The following is a 15,075-nucleotide window of genomic DNA, read 5'->3' as shown; positions in this document are numbered from 1 at the left end:
AATTACTGTCATGAACAAAAGGCCTGTTTATTAACATGGAGTCTTCACAAGGGTCTTTTCTGCATTATGAAAAATCAGGTTGAGTGGTGGTAATTCTTTTTGTTGCCTGATAACAGCAGAATTGGGCAGACATGCAGCTTCAACAAGGAAACAAGCACTTCATAAGTCTTCATATTTATAAGTGTTCATATTTAAGAGTTAGAAAGTTGCTTTTATAACTTTATTGGCTGTTATTCATTTATTTGTCCCTTCATTGGCTCTCTGTTAGTTTAAAATGTCATTTTACAGCAGAACCGAAATTATTTATTATCTCAATTTGATGATTTTTTGTGTTGCTATTTTTAGTGAGGTGAAATTTTTCACATATATCTGAATTTTACATGAAACTGTAACAGTGAGAGATATTATATTAAAAGGTCACTGTGGTCAGATAGGGGGAATGTCAAGGGGGATAGAAACAGCGGATGGAGGGATGAGCTGCGAACCAGTGAGGTGTCATTTGAATGAGAATGAGGTGTCAGCATGCAGCTGGATTCAGTCAGGAGAAGGGAGAGAAAGTGATGATGAAAAAAGAAAAAAAAGTCCTTAAACGTGGCTTTGATTACACTTTTTGACAGCCTGTATTTTCTTTTGATGCTCAGTTCAGCTGATATTATTTTTCTAGCAAGTTGCACAACACTTCATAAATGACATGTGTTCCAACAATACACGTATTGATGTTGACCATGTAGCATTTAAAGTGTATGTGGGTAATGAAGACTGATGTAAAACTCATCAGTGGTAAGAACTCAAAGGCACTTCTTGTTTTAAGATCTAAATATTTTTTATAATTATATTTCATGTATACCAACAGCAAAGGTGTGGATAAGAAATTATTTTATTACTACTCGGATCAATTAGCTATGGTTTTTCAATTGATGTGGAAACCATCATTCTAAACATCCGACCCGAGGAAGTGAAATAAGGATGAATGTTAGAAATGTTTAAATATGGCTGATGTCATCTCACATCTTAAATAAGATGTGCGCTAACATCGTCTTAAATGTAAAATAAATGTGATGCTGCACGACAATAAATGGAATAACAGCATAAACAGAAACACAATATCCATATTTCCACACTTCCACAAAAACAGAAATGTGATATTACCTCCCCTCTGTGCCACTGATGTGCATCTGCCTAAAGATGATGAAATCATTACTGTGTGCATGTGTTTGTTTCGTGTGTTTGTGTGTGTGTGTGTTTGTGTGCGTGTGTGTGTGTGTGCGTGTGCGTGTGTGTGTATGTGCTGCTATCCAATCTAGATCCCTGGACGCACACATGCACAGGCCTCTCTCCTCCAATTCACCTCTATTACTAGCTATAATCCCATTTCACACTCTATCGATCCCCAAAACTGTTGTTCACCGGAACCAGCAGCAAATACTGGCATTTCTCCCCATCATTTTACCACCATTGTTCTTTATTACACAAAGAATCTCCCCCTTTTTCTTGGATGGAACTCAGCCCTGGCTGAAATATGAATTATAAACTTATGGCTAATAAAGGAGAAGGGGGGAAAAAAGGGAGAAGGGGAGAGATAGACATAGAGAGAAGTGGTTGGTAGAAACATCAGAGAAAATGACTCCTTTACAAGAGTCTATTGATCAGTTTCTATCAAAGGGGGATGTCAGACATGAGATTACCTGGCAGTTTGAGCATTAGGTGCCGTGTGTTATAGCCCCGGGCCCTTGTACCGCTGCCAGAGGATTGTAAATAAAGCAGAGAGGAGAGAGCAAGAGGGGAGTGTGTTGGGGTGTATTTGTGAGTTTTGTGTTCGTCTTTATGAGTGTTCGATGTTGATTTTTTTTTTTTTCATAGCGTTGTATTTGTGTACATGATGGTGGTGCGGCTGTGTGCCTGCACTTTTTGGCTTATAACCAAAAGCAGTGTTGCAAGCCAGTGAAACTTCAGAAAGGAAGTGAGAGAGTCTTGGGAGGCTTTTGGATGTCTCTTGGGAGAACCTTAGCCCACTACGAATCCCCCAACAAAGCCAAAGCAAGCCCCTATGAAGCCTTATGAAGCTTTTATGAGGGCCAGGCAGGGCCCAGCCTACCCCTGACAACTGATTCAGGGTTAGCCGGGTTTTGGTCCTTCTCATGTTAAAGGTTAGCGACGCGAGCGGGGTAATCTGACTGCAGATCTGTGATTATGGGCCCGATGCTTTATGATGGGCTTTGAAGCTTGTATGTAGGCCCTGAGAGGCAGAGATGGAGAGGAAAAGTTAGATTATGGACTAATGTCATATCTTATGTTGTGAAGCCCATATAAAAGGGTCAAGAAAGTGAGACAGTGAAGGGCTCATGATCTTAGATTGAGGACTAATGTCACAAGTCAGGAAGCCACTAAAAGCAGGTTGTAAAGGACCCCCAGAACTCTGAAGAATATGGACTCCATTCCCCTATAAGCTATTTAGAAGAATTGATTTTTGAGAAATCCACAATCCTCACGGTTCTTTGTGTAATGTGGAACATTTTGAAGGATATTTGACCATCAATGTGAGCTAAATATGCTCCTCGCATTATTTATTTCAAAAGTAAATACCTGACACATTTTTGTGTGCTTTTTATAATTCTTGAATTCATCAGCTTTAGAGAAAGCTGTCTATATTTTCACTTAATTCTCCCATCTCTATTTCAGCTGTGTGTATGCTGCCTGTGTGTTTGGGTGCAAATAGGTGTGTTTGTGTAAACGGTCAGTCTATGCAGCTAATTGCTCTCTCTGTGGCCTCCCCTGGTGGGAGGTGTCACTGAGGTCACCTCGAAACTAATGACTTGACTGCGAATTTGATCCCCATCTCAAGTTTTCGCATCTCTGCTTTATTGATTATTGAGATTCATAGCAAACTTTAACCTTGAGGTTCAGTAAAATAGCCAAGGTGGGGCACACGCACACACATATAAAAGTGTTAGCGTGCCATTAAATATTTAACAATTCCAGTTGCTGCTTCAATTTTCCTAGAGCTTCAGTTTAAACAGTTTGGATGCTGCAAAACCATAAATTAATCATATTTTTATTAAATGTAGATTTTATTTCTTCTGTGTCTTTCTCTCTGGTATTGGTTTTAGCCTTCCCCTTTTCAGTGTGTCCCACCATTACCAGCACAGCATGGCATGAGGCCCTAAAAGCATCACGGCAATACACTTACAACATTTCTCTATTTCGTTTTCACACACTGGAATACACATGCATACCCACAAAGTCAAGGTTCATCCTGTAAATATTCAACGCACACACATATACACACACACACACACACACAACACACACACACACACACGCACACACACACACACACACACACACACACACACACGTCTACATATTCAGCGCACACACCTTGTCAATATTCACTAGCCTTGGCCACCGATGGCCGACAGTTTATGTTATATTCAATGAATACTGAATTTAGTGAAAAGGTTTTAGGGTCAATGAGGATGCATTGACTCACAAAACAGTATACACACTAAAAAAAAAAAAGGGGGGGGGGGGTGCACATCAAACCCAAAAGGTCCTCCAAAATCAAACTTAACCAAGGAACCTGACTAGTGGTTCATAATGGACCTGTTCGTTGTGCTAAACTAGTGAGTGTAGGACAATGGGATTTCATTCCATGTAGATGGAGGAGACGGCAGAGAAGGGAACGTGATTGAGGGGATACAGGCAGAATGAACTCAAGTGACTTGCTTAAGGTAAATAGTGCCATCTATTGACAAAGTCAGGGAGCGCTTCTTTTGTCTCGAGCAGGGCTGCTGCCCCGTCCCAGTGTCAGTGGTGCAACAGTCTCCTCGTCTGCCTCTGAAAGGCGTCCAGCACTGTGGAAGAGTTTGTTGTGGATCACAGCTTGTATTTCCACATTTGTGCTGAACTCGAATAAGTAATTACCTCTGCACCGCATCATTTAATTAATCATTTTGTTAACCTTGCTCTATTTTCTGCAGGAAGATGCAACACATTGTATTTACCTTGTGTCAAGATGCTTCATACTTTTATCTTTAAATATGCTCACTGAAACAAAGTCAATCGATTGTCGATTGGCATCTGACAAAATTTTCTTAAATTGGAAAAAGTGTTTTTTTCCGTCACTTCGCTGCTCGGATCAGGTCTGCTCTAATAAGTCTCAACCGACAGCGCCTGAACTGAATTGTTGCTCTTTATCTCACACTTTTCTCCCTCTGTCTCTCCTCTCTCTCCCCCTGCTCAGTGGAGGAGTTGGCAGCATGTGCAGAGGAGGCGAGACAGATGGAGGGGCGCCTGGATGAGGGAAAGCTAGCAGAGGGGAAAATAAGGTAAGGACGGAGAGAGGGAGAGATGCTCCCACTCTTATCCCATTTCCCATCGTACCCTTGTGTGAGCTCAGTAATCAAAAACATTTTTAAATTCTAAGTGTGGCATACAGAAGGCTGTTTAACTGAACACGTGTCAAATGGAACAGTCCTGAGCTCCAAATACATACATTGTACACGACACAAAGTAAATTCCTGACTTCTCGGTCCATCATGCATTACATCATTAACGCTTAAGATCTGACAAAAAAGACTGTTCTGCTCTAAAACGTATTTTTTCTTGACACAATGTCACAGATACACCAAAATGTGCATTAATGGGACACGGAGCATAAGCAGACGTTAGGTCATGGAGTTCAGAGTTCAGAGGTGAGACCTCTGGTTGACCCCTGTGTGTCACCGGCATTGCGGTGATGACATCAGCAAGCATGTATCACCCAGTGGAGTGTTTGTCTGTGTGTCTGTTTTCGCGCACATAGTTGCGGTTGTGGCTTTGGCTTCGGCATGACTTCACTGCAGCGGTCTCCGTTTTAGGGAGTTTCTCGGTTAAGTCGAGCCATGGAACATTTTCATCGTCAACCGACAATTTAAAACTCAGCATGGAGACTTTATAGGTTACTTTCTCAATTATTGCATTTTATTAAATTCAAACCAATTTTAGGTACTGAATGGTAAAACAATCGCTGCGTCTGCATATTATATCCATTTGCAGAATCATGCTGTTTACTGTTAACCCAGTATTATCTAATAACTGCAGAGACATGAAAGGTTTTTAGCAGCAACACCACACTAATGGCTTCCATCTGTTCTGTGGGAAATCCCCTCCTTTCTCCACAGGATACCTCCTTTCCCTCTTTCCTTTCTTTCACCCTCTCTGTTCATCCTATCATGTGTTCTCCCCATGGACCAATCTATCAGGTATTTTCTTTCCTTTATGTTTTGGTTCTTCTGCTCCTTCTTTAGCTTTTACTACCCCTGAGTTACTCTATAGGTTTTGGTGATGAGTTCACCGACAAAACATTTACGTGTAGTCATTTAATCCGTTCAGACACGGATAGATAGTCAGTTTTAATTTATTGGGATGAATTATTTTAGATTTACTTTAAATCTTTTTTGATCATTTGATCATCTAAGTTACACTTTTTGTATAATTTAAGATTAATAGTGTATATTTGACTTTTTTTTTATTCCAAGCAACATGCACCATGTTGATGGCGCTCCTGTGACCTGAGGGTTTGAGACAGGGACTAAAACTGCTGTGTTCCTGCTTTGTGCAACTAACAATCTTTTATATTTCAGCATCAGTTTCTCACTGTCTGATAGCGAACAGGAGATATTTCCAAAATCCACGTTCTTTCAAATGATGTCTCAGCTAATGGGATTTTTAATGGACACGCTGACAATTAATTAGTCATTTTTAAGGCCTGTTGGGCAGATGAAATGTAATTTGACCAAATCATATTCAACAGTTCCTGGGTTGTCAAACTACATCACGAGAGGCCAAAATTTCAGAGACACTACATTGCGTGCCAAACAGATTTTACATTTATGGAACCGTCAAGTACTTCCAATATTTTGACCTGAAAAGTTTCATTTCTAAAGATTAAAATGACCTTTTCCTCAATTAAATAAATTGGGGGCCGCACAGTGGTACAGCTTCCTCCCACCCCCAAAAACAAAAAATCATGCACTTCAAATGAATTGGTCGGTTCCAAATTGTACAAAGGTTTGGGTGCATGCTTGAGAGGTGGTATGTCTTTCATGTGGCTCCACAGTATAACGGCGCTGTGCCCAGAGTGTCCCACACCCGGAGTGTCCCCCGCCTCTCACCTGCATGTCTGCTGGGATAGGCTTCAGCAACCCCCGTGAACCACAAAAGCGGAAGGAGCAAAAAATATGAATGAATGAAAATAAATGGGTGATTCAGCTGGGCTGTGAGTGTGACACTTGTTTCAAACCTTATACTGATGTTTTTGATGATTAATTAATTAGATAAGCAAATACTTTTCTAATTGACGGAAAATGATAGTTATATTCTTTAAAATGTTAAGTAATTATTTTCAGCTGTTTAAAATATCAAGCAAGTACTGAATTGTACATGAATTTTAGTGTATTTTTTGCATTTGTAAATTTAAAGCAAACGCCAATGAAAACAACTGTTCGAAACGCTGTCTTTTAAGCCTCTTTTGGCATTATCATTGTTATGATTGTAAAAATCAATTTGATTAGACAGGATTAAACTAAATTAGATTCAAATTTATTATCAATGCACAGCACAGTGGCTGTACCACCACATGATGTTTAGCATCAAACCAGAGTGCAAATAAACATTAAAATGCATTCTAATTATAAAGGTAAAAAGGATATTATATTATAGTATTTATGTGTATTACAGTATTATATGTGATGTAATGTACAGAAATATTGCATCGCTATAAGGGAATTTGACGTGGAACACACACACACACACACACACACACACACACACACACACACACATGTATTAACTTCACTGTCCCTACACTTTTGTCCATATGAGGTTCAAATAATCTCCACATTCATTAACTTGCAGTATTTCATTATACATTTGCTTTTAGAGGTGTGGGTCAAGAGTGGGGGTGGTTTGTTGAAGCTCGCCAAGCGGCCAGAGCGAGCCTGTGGAGGGAGGTTTGTGGAAATGGTAATCATTTGTCGTATTGATCTTACTCTAGCCAGGGCAGCTGGCACGCACAAACTCACCCGCACACATATACACATGCACTCGCAAACACTAACTTACTCACAGACGCACAGTTACGTGGCAGGAATAGACCCCTTCATATTGATCCCCTTCACATTTCTTTAGCTCAGATGCCATGCACACTCACACATAGCAAACACACGCACTAAACACTTAAGAGAAACATTCCTTCAGATCTAGATTTTAAAGAAACTTGAAATTAATATGGGATGTTTTTTAATTTGTTTTTTAATTACAACACATTTGGAGGAGTTTCAGAAAATGCACACATTGTCGTGTCCTTTATATCGACTCTGTTTTATTAATTAGGTTTCCTGTACTATGGCAGTAAGTTCACTTATATTGTGTATGTGTGCAGGTCAATGGCTGTGAGGCTAGAGACGGAGGCGGCGGAGCTCAGGAGGAATCTCCAGCAGGCTGTCGATCACAAACTCAAGGCAGAGCAGGAGAAACGGGATGCACAGGATCAGGTAAATAAATACACACCAGAGCTGTGCGGAACAGCCTCAGCAAATAATATATGTGTGTTTGTTTAAATTGCCTTCGAGCACAGTGCAGGCGGGTTGCTTGTCATCTGAATTGTCGATATACTGTTGTAGATGGACCAGATTAACCACTTGATATTACTTAAATGTAATTATCGAATTTGTCTGTGAGTCAGAGTGAGATGAGAAGAGAACACCATATTTTTTATACTTAAAAGTGGGTTAAAGAAGTATTTCAGCTGGACTAGTGAATACGAATACACATATATTAAGCTTACTCCTCTCCTCTCCTCTCCTCTCCTCTCCTCTCCTCTCCTCTCCTCTCCTCTCCTCTCCTCTCCTCTCCTCTCCTCTCCTCTCCTCTCCTCTCCTCTCCTCTCCTCTCCTCTCCTCTCCTCTCCTCTCCTCTTCTATCCTCTTCTATCCTCTCTTCCCCTCCCCTCCCCATCCCCTCCCTTATATCTACATGCACCCTCCTTACCTTTTTGATGATTAGTGGCATATATCCGGTGCTAGAGCCTGGATTATCTTGTCCAAGACAGGGAGGGATGTATGCAGGACCTAAACCTGGAAAGGTGATTTGGAACGTTAATTCCTGGGTGTAATATTCCCTGATATTCCCTAATGTTCTGCCTGTGAGCTGGGGGTGGGGGTGTCTCAGGAGAGAGTGGTTGTCAAAGCTGAGCCTCCGCTGTACAAAGGCAGAATGGATAATTAAGGGTAAAGCCAGGACAGGGAAGTGATGTTCGCTTAGATTCAACAAACTTTGAATTCTGTGTAAAGCTGCTGAGCACAGTGGCAGTTTTTCCGATCCTGTTTTTGCATTTTGTCCCAATTCTTGAAGTTGCTCATTTCCTTCTCTCTTATCTACTGTTTTGTTTGTTTCTCTTTTTCTCATTCCTTATTTAAAAAGTTTTTGCCCACCTCCCTATCTCTCTATTTTGTCCTCTTTCCCTCACCTTTCTCTTTTATTCACACTGTCCTTGTGAATAATGCAGCTTAGATAGCATGGCTCTCCTTTTTTCTTGACAGAAAAGATTGCTCAGGGCCAGTGAGAAGCTGAATCAAACCAGCTGATTGGTCAGTCAGTTGTTTTACCAGTACTCACTGAGGGTTCTCTATGTTTCTCATTTGTTGAACTTTTTTTTAAATGTATTTTTGTTGTGGTTTTTGTTTTACAACTTCTGAACAAACATAGCATGGGTTGTGATATAGCATGGGCCTGACGTTCTCAGTGATGCATACTTTATTTCAGTTGTATACAAACAGTCCTTTCCTGTCCTAACTTATGATATTATAACTTACGAACATTCGGAGGTACAAAAAAAAGCGTGCCACCGTATCTGACTAATACACTGCAGTTCTTCTTTATGCCACAACCTCCACAGAGCAGCACTACTGTGTTCGCGATTCCTTAACACTTGTCTCCCCTCTTGTTCTTGTCTGTTGTCTATGTGAGCATCTCAGAGTATCAGGTTTTGCTCCTTTGATAATTGACTGTTTATTGTGGATGATAAAGCAAAGACTAGTTTGTTTGGGGTTTTTTAAATTTTGTATACGATAGCATACCGAAGGGTAATTAAGGCCACACTCTAGTTTCAGACAAACACATGCATATATACTGTATGTTAGTATGTACAGGCTCCTGTAACAAACACAAACACACAGAGGGGGGAGCCTGTATGAATGCAGGGTTAGATAGAGTGGCGGGTAGCTCCTACATGGTGTGCCCCAAATGAGCAACTTCTAAAGGGGGACGCAACTTGCTCAAGGCTGCTTCGGCAGTGCTCGGGAGGTGAGCTGACACCTTCCACTGTCAGCTCACACTCCAGGCAGCTGGGCAGGAGCGAGAATTGAACTGCAGATCTTGGAGCAATGGACGATCTGCTCTACCACTTTACCGATGAGCCACTGCCACCGCAAACCTACTGCTGCCCCAAGTGAAGATAGTGGTAGTGATGAACATCTCTCTGACCACACGACTGCCTCTTAGTAACAATAATATTCTATATTTGTGACAGACGTGAAGTGGAATAAAATGAGGGGGGTTTTTTTGATGATGATGTAATCTCCCATATGGTCTAGCAGTTAAGATTCCTGGTTTCCGCCCAGTCACCCACTGCTCCAAGTGATTTATTACACTTGCTACTGTTTTACTTTGTTTATTTTTCTGACTATTTTTCTTTCTCTATCAATGGTTTTACATTTTAGATTCTGATCTCTCGTTCACACTTACGCTTATAAGAACTCCAATGCCACAATTTCCCTCTAGAATCAATAAAGTATTTCTCATTCTGATTCTGATTACATTTCCCCTTTGCATTCATATTGTCCTCCATCATCTCAGCAACAGATGAGCTTTTCAATGACTTTGACTCCAAACATTGTTTAAACACCATTGTGATGGCCACTCTGACTGTGACTCCTTCATTAGGTCCCAATCTCTGTTATTGACCAGCCGAAGATGAATTATCCGCTGGTGAAAAAAAACAGAGGCTTTGAAATGGTAAATGGTACACTACAGTGGCCTATAGAGGAAATCTATATTACAAATTGCCTCTGTGTACGGTAGCTGAACCTCAGATATCTCTGTCTTTCTCTGTGTGTATGTCTCTGTATGCAAACCTTGTGTGTATTAAATGCAGTCTTGATGGAGTTCTCTGGATCTGTTTAGTGAAATTTTGTCCTACAGTATGAACATTTTTTTGCAATTTAGAGGTCAGTCAATGTTTTATTTGCATATATGCCACTACACACATGTGCAAATCCACACACACACGGACAAACACACACACACTTTACTTGATCCCATCCCACTGCATGAGTCCGGTTGAAATACAGACCACAAAAACATGTGACATATTTTTTTGACTGATCATATCATCCCTCTCGTGCTATCTCAATCCCACAGACAGAATCACAGTCATTAGTGTGTTTACCTCAGCTTGTTTCAAACAAGGAGTAAATCATTTAAAACAGTTTTAATGAGAATATGCAGAGAAGTTTTCAGAAAGCAGAAGTCCATAAGCATGTTTTTATTCACTTAAACTTTTCCCTGTGATCCAATATCTTTAAAGCTAATGATGTCACTCTATAGAACTACATTTAGACAGTTTAATCCGTCTGAGTCAGCGGGGGGACCTGCCTGGTGTTCAGAGACACATGACTGGACTCTGCTTAGAACCCCTTCCACTAAAAGTAGAAAGACATTCTGTCTCTGCTGTATTTGGACACAGAGGTGTACAAAGCAAAACTTTCAGTAGTTCCCTCACTACTCTAACACTGATCAATAGTAATTTATCTACATAATGTTTGTTTTGTAGATATTTTTTGGTAAAATACATAGATTTTAAATGGAACTGTGCGGGCAAAGTTTGAAAGCAATTAGCTTGCACTATTTTCATTTGTAGAGAGAGCTCATCCCTGGAACGGCTGCACGTTCATTGATCTCACTCATTATACGTACCTGATGGAAGCCCTCAGTCTGGCCTAATTATCTGAGAATGACCCACACTAGAGCCCCATTTTAACATGTGCACAAACACACAGGTTTAATGATAGAGAAATGAGCATAGAAAAATGAAGCCCATTTGTTAGGCTAATGAATGAAGAGATGTGGCCCAATTGTCTGACTGTTTAACCATGGAATGGACTTTTGTAGTGTTTGTGTGTCCTTGTGTCCCTTCGTCCTCAAACACAGCTCATTAAACTACAGTCCTCTTAAATATTTGAGAGCATGCAGTCAAACCAAGGACTTTTTTTGTCTCCTTAACTTGTAGATGAATCAGTTACTGTATGCAAAGGTTCGTGGGAGGGCCATATGAAGCATAATAAATTCAATACAGAGCATAAGTTATTTTTGTTTTCAGCTCATACCTAATTCGAGTTAATTTAATAGACTTAATTCTTTCAAAAATGCTTCATCAAAGTTCATATGGTTCATTTTCATAAACTTGTGTTTCTATGGTCTTGGCCAAGGTTATAACAATGAATGGAAATTAGTCTTTACAAATTACACCTGCCACTCATTTAACCGTGTTTCATTATTGAGAGAAAGTTGGAATACTATCATTATAATTATTCAAGGCTAACCTTAAATCATTTCACCTTAGCTGCATGTTTCACTTCACTGAAACCCCCTTACACATTCAAAACAGCTGGGTAATATCATGTTCACCATCTCAGATTAAAGCCTGGTTTAGTCAAATAAAAAAATAAATATTCCTTTTCTATTTAATGATTTAACTCTGAAGCAAAACTTTTTCAGCATACTTTTTCTGAAACTTTTTTGTAAATATCACATTCCCTATCTCGTAAATGCTTCTGTCATCCATGTAACATTAAAACTCCTGTGAATAACGTGAAGTAAGGACCCATCAAAAGACCCCAAAGAACCTCAAAAATCTGAAAAAGTTAGCTAAAACAAGTACACATAAAGCATGTCCTGAAATAAAGTGCGATGTAAAGTAAACAATTTGCATCCAAAACTTTATGCTGGTTTCCTCTTTGCCCCACACCATCTCCTCTCATGCCTCACTTTATGGTCTATCTCACTCGCAACTGCTCAGTACATGGTGAGAAGAAGAAAAAAAGCACATAATTAGCAGACCTTTATCTGGTTGGAATGTGTGGAATGTGGTTGAGAAAACATTGAGAAACTACCCAAACTACCAAGGCTGGTAATATAGCTGTGATGGTAATGTAGCTGGGCTCATGCAGGCTAGATGCAAGACAGGGGACTTCAATAATGGCAGCCACTGATAAACAACCCAGCAGCATGCATAGGAGATACTGAGATGAAAGGACTTGGGGAGAGGAGTCAAGCTATGCAACTGCAGATGATGGTAATTAAAGAAGCCATCATCAGCATCATTAATATGCTAGCTCTGCCGTGGCCTACTGAGTAGTCTAATGGAGAGCATGTCATCATGGCCACCATTAGAGCAAGTGGGACACACAAACACATGCACACACTGTCTTAATATTGGGTCAGGCCATGATTACCACCATTAAGCTTAAAGTGAGAAGACCACCTTAGGAAACTCATTCACTCATGGTTTCATACAATCTCACACACATGTGTGCACACACCAACACACACACATGCCTGTAGATCTTTAATTCAGACACTCTGAGTGATAAGTATGCATATTTAAGTAATGTCAGGCCTGTTGGGTCTTGTAATTAGACAGAATGGATGAATGTTTTATAAAAACGTGTTTAACAATAAATGTGTTCATTAATTTGATGAGAGGATGTGCTCTGATGAGCTTAGTGGAACAGAGTAATGGCTCATATTCAGCCCTAATGGTTTGATGGTGATGGTAGCAACAACCAGGATATTCGTTTCTGAGTTTTCCTTCATTTGCATGTTCCCATCTTTGCCCAGGAAAAGTTAACTTTGAATCATTTTTATCCTACAACCTTGGTTGGTTTGATCTATTTTTAGTGATAATGTGCATTTTGTCCTGTATAACCAGTGTAACATCAACCCACAGCTGTAAGTAGAATGGAAAAATGGGAAATTCATTAACTGATTAGCTCACCACAATTTGGATTTCATTTAGCATTTTTTTGTCTTCTTCTTGTCCTTTCGGCTTTTTCCTTCAGGGGTCACCAAAGCAAATCAGTTGCCTCCATCTAACCCTGTCTTCTGCGTCCTCTTCTCTCACACCAACTACCTTCACATCCTCTTTCACTACATCCATGAACCTCCTCTTTGGTCTTCCTCTAGGCCTCCTGCCTGGCAGTTCAAAACTCAGCATCCTTCTACCAATATATTCAGTATCCCACCTCTGGACATGTGCAAACCATCTCAGTCTGGCCTCTCTGACTTTATCTCCAAAACCTCTAACATGTGCTGTCCCTCTGATGTACTCATTCCTGATCCTATCCTTCCTGGTCACTCCCAAAGAGAACCTCAGCATCTTCATCTCTGCTACCTCCAGCTCCATCTCCTGTCTTTTCCTCAGTGACACTGTCTCTAGACCGAACAACATCACCTGTCTCACCACAGTTTTGTACACCTTTCCTTTCATTTTAGCTGAAACTCTTCTATCACACATCACACCTGACACTTTTCTCCACCCATTCTATCCTGCCTGTACACGCTTTTTCACATCTTTTCCACACTCTCCATTGCTCTGGACCAGTGGTTCTTAACCTTGTTGGAGGTACCGAACCCTGCCGGTTTCATATGTTCACTCATCGAACCCTTCTTCAGTAATTTTTTTTTTTAATTTAAGCTATATTTGTCCGACCACTTTCTTTTTTTGCTCAATATAGTTACTATGAATTAAAATATTAAGAAAGCAATCAGATGACGTACCATCATGACAGGCATAAATCGACTACTGAGTGCGCAAAATCCCATGTAGCACAGGTAGGCTAATCGATGTAGCGTCACGTGATCACCTGCAGTCAGTGATGGCTAAGGGGGGCGTGTCATCACTAATTGACACGATGTGTCAAACGTACACAGTGATTTGTGTATGTTAGACAAAAACACCCGACACATTGTATTGGGTGTTTTGTCTTGACCTCCGTCTCCGCTGGACCTCTGAGACCAACTCACCAAACCCCTAGGGCTTGATCGAACCCAGGTTAAGAACCACTGCTCTGGACTGTTGACCGTAAGTACTTAAAATCTTCCACCTTCTTGATCTCTTCTCCCTGTAACCTCACTCTTCCACTTCGGTCTCTCTCATTCACACACATGTACTCTGTCGTACTGTGGGTAACCTTCATTCCTCTCCTTTCCAGGAAAAACCTTCACCTCTCTAGCTTGTTCTCCACCTGTTCCCTGCTCTCACTACAGATCACACTGTCATCAGCAAACATCAAAGTCCATGGAGATTCCTGTCTAACCTCGTCTGCATCACTCTAACATACTTCTCCGCCACTCCAGACTTCCTCATACAATACCACAGTGCCTCTCTGGGCACACTATTATACTGTAAGCTTTCTCCAGATCTAAAAAAACACAATGCAGCTCCCTCTGGCCCTCTTTGTACTTCTCTATCAACATCCTCAAAGCAAATAATGCATATGCATATGAAATCATACAGCTGCTCACAAATGCTCACTTCCGTCCTTTGTCTAGCTTCAACTATTCTTTCCCATAACTTCATTGTAAGGCTCATCAGCTTTAGTCCTCTGTAGTTGCAACAACTCTGCATATCTCCTTTGTTCTTAAAAATGGGCACCAGCACACTTCTCCTCCATTCCTCAGGCATCTTCTCACTATCTAAGATCCTGTTGAACAACCCAGTCAAAAACCCTACTGCCACCTCTCCTGGACACTTCCATACCTCCACAGGTATATCATGAGGACCGAGTGCCTATCCACTCTTCATCCTCTTCAATGCCCTCCTCACTTCATCCTGACTAATCTTTGCTACATCCTGGTCCACAACAGCCAACTCTTCTAGTCTTTGTTTTCTCTCATTTTCCACGTTCATCAACTCTTCAAATACTCTTTCCATCTTACCATCACACTACTTGCACCTTTCAATACACTTCCATC

General features: G+C 40.6%; 1 protein-coding gene across 1 annotated transcript in view; it reads left to right on the top strand.

Moving 5' to 3' along the window:
- The window catches only part of LOC137587902 (early endosome antigen 1-like), a 93,406-nt gene that overhangs the window by 63,643 nt on the left and 14,688 nt on the right, over positions 1–15,075 (top strand). Inside the window, exons 20-21 of the mRNA XM_068304583.1 lie at positions 4,244–4,328; positions 7,424–7,535. Coding sequence (XP_068160684.1) covers positions 4,244–4,328; positions 7,424–7,535 — 197 coding nt within the window. The remainder of the gene's footprint in view (positions 1–4,243; positions 4,329–7,423; positions 7,536–15,075) is intronic.

The sequence above is a fragment of the Antennarius striatus genome, chromosome 20 (genome assembly GCF_040054535.1).
Source record: "Antennarius striatus isolate MH-2024 chromosome 20, ASM4005453v1, whole genome shotgun sequence".
Lineage (NCBI taxonomy): Eukaryota > Metazoa > Chordata > Actinopteri > Lophiiformes > Antennariidae > Antennarius > Antennarius striatus.
Note: the sequence above shows the minus strand (reverse complement) of the source record. Positions and strands in the feature narration are given on the sequence as shown.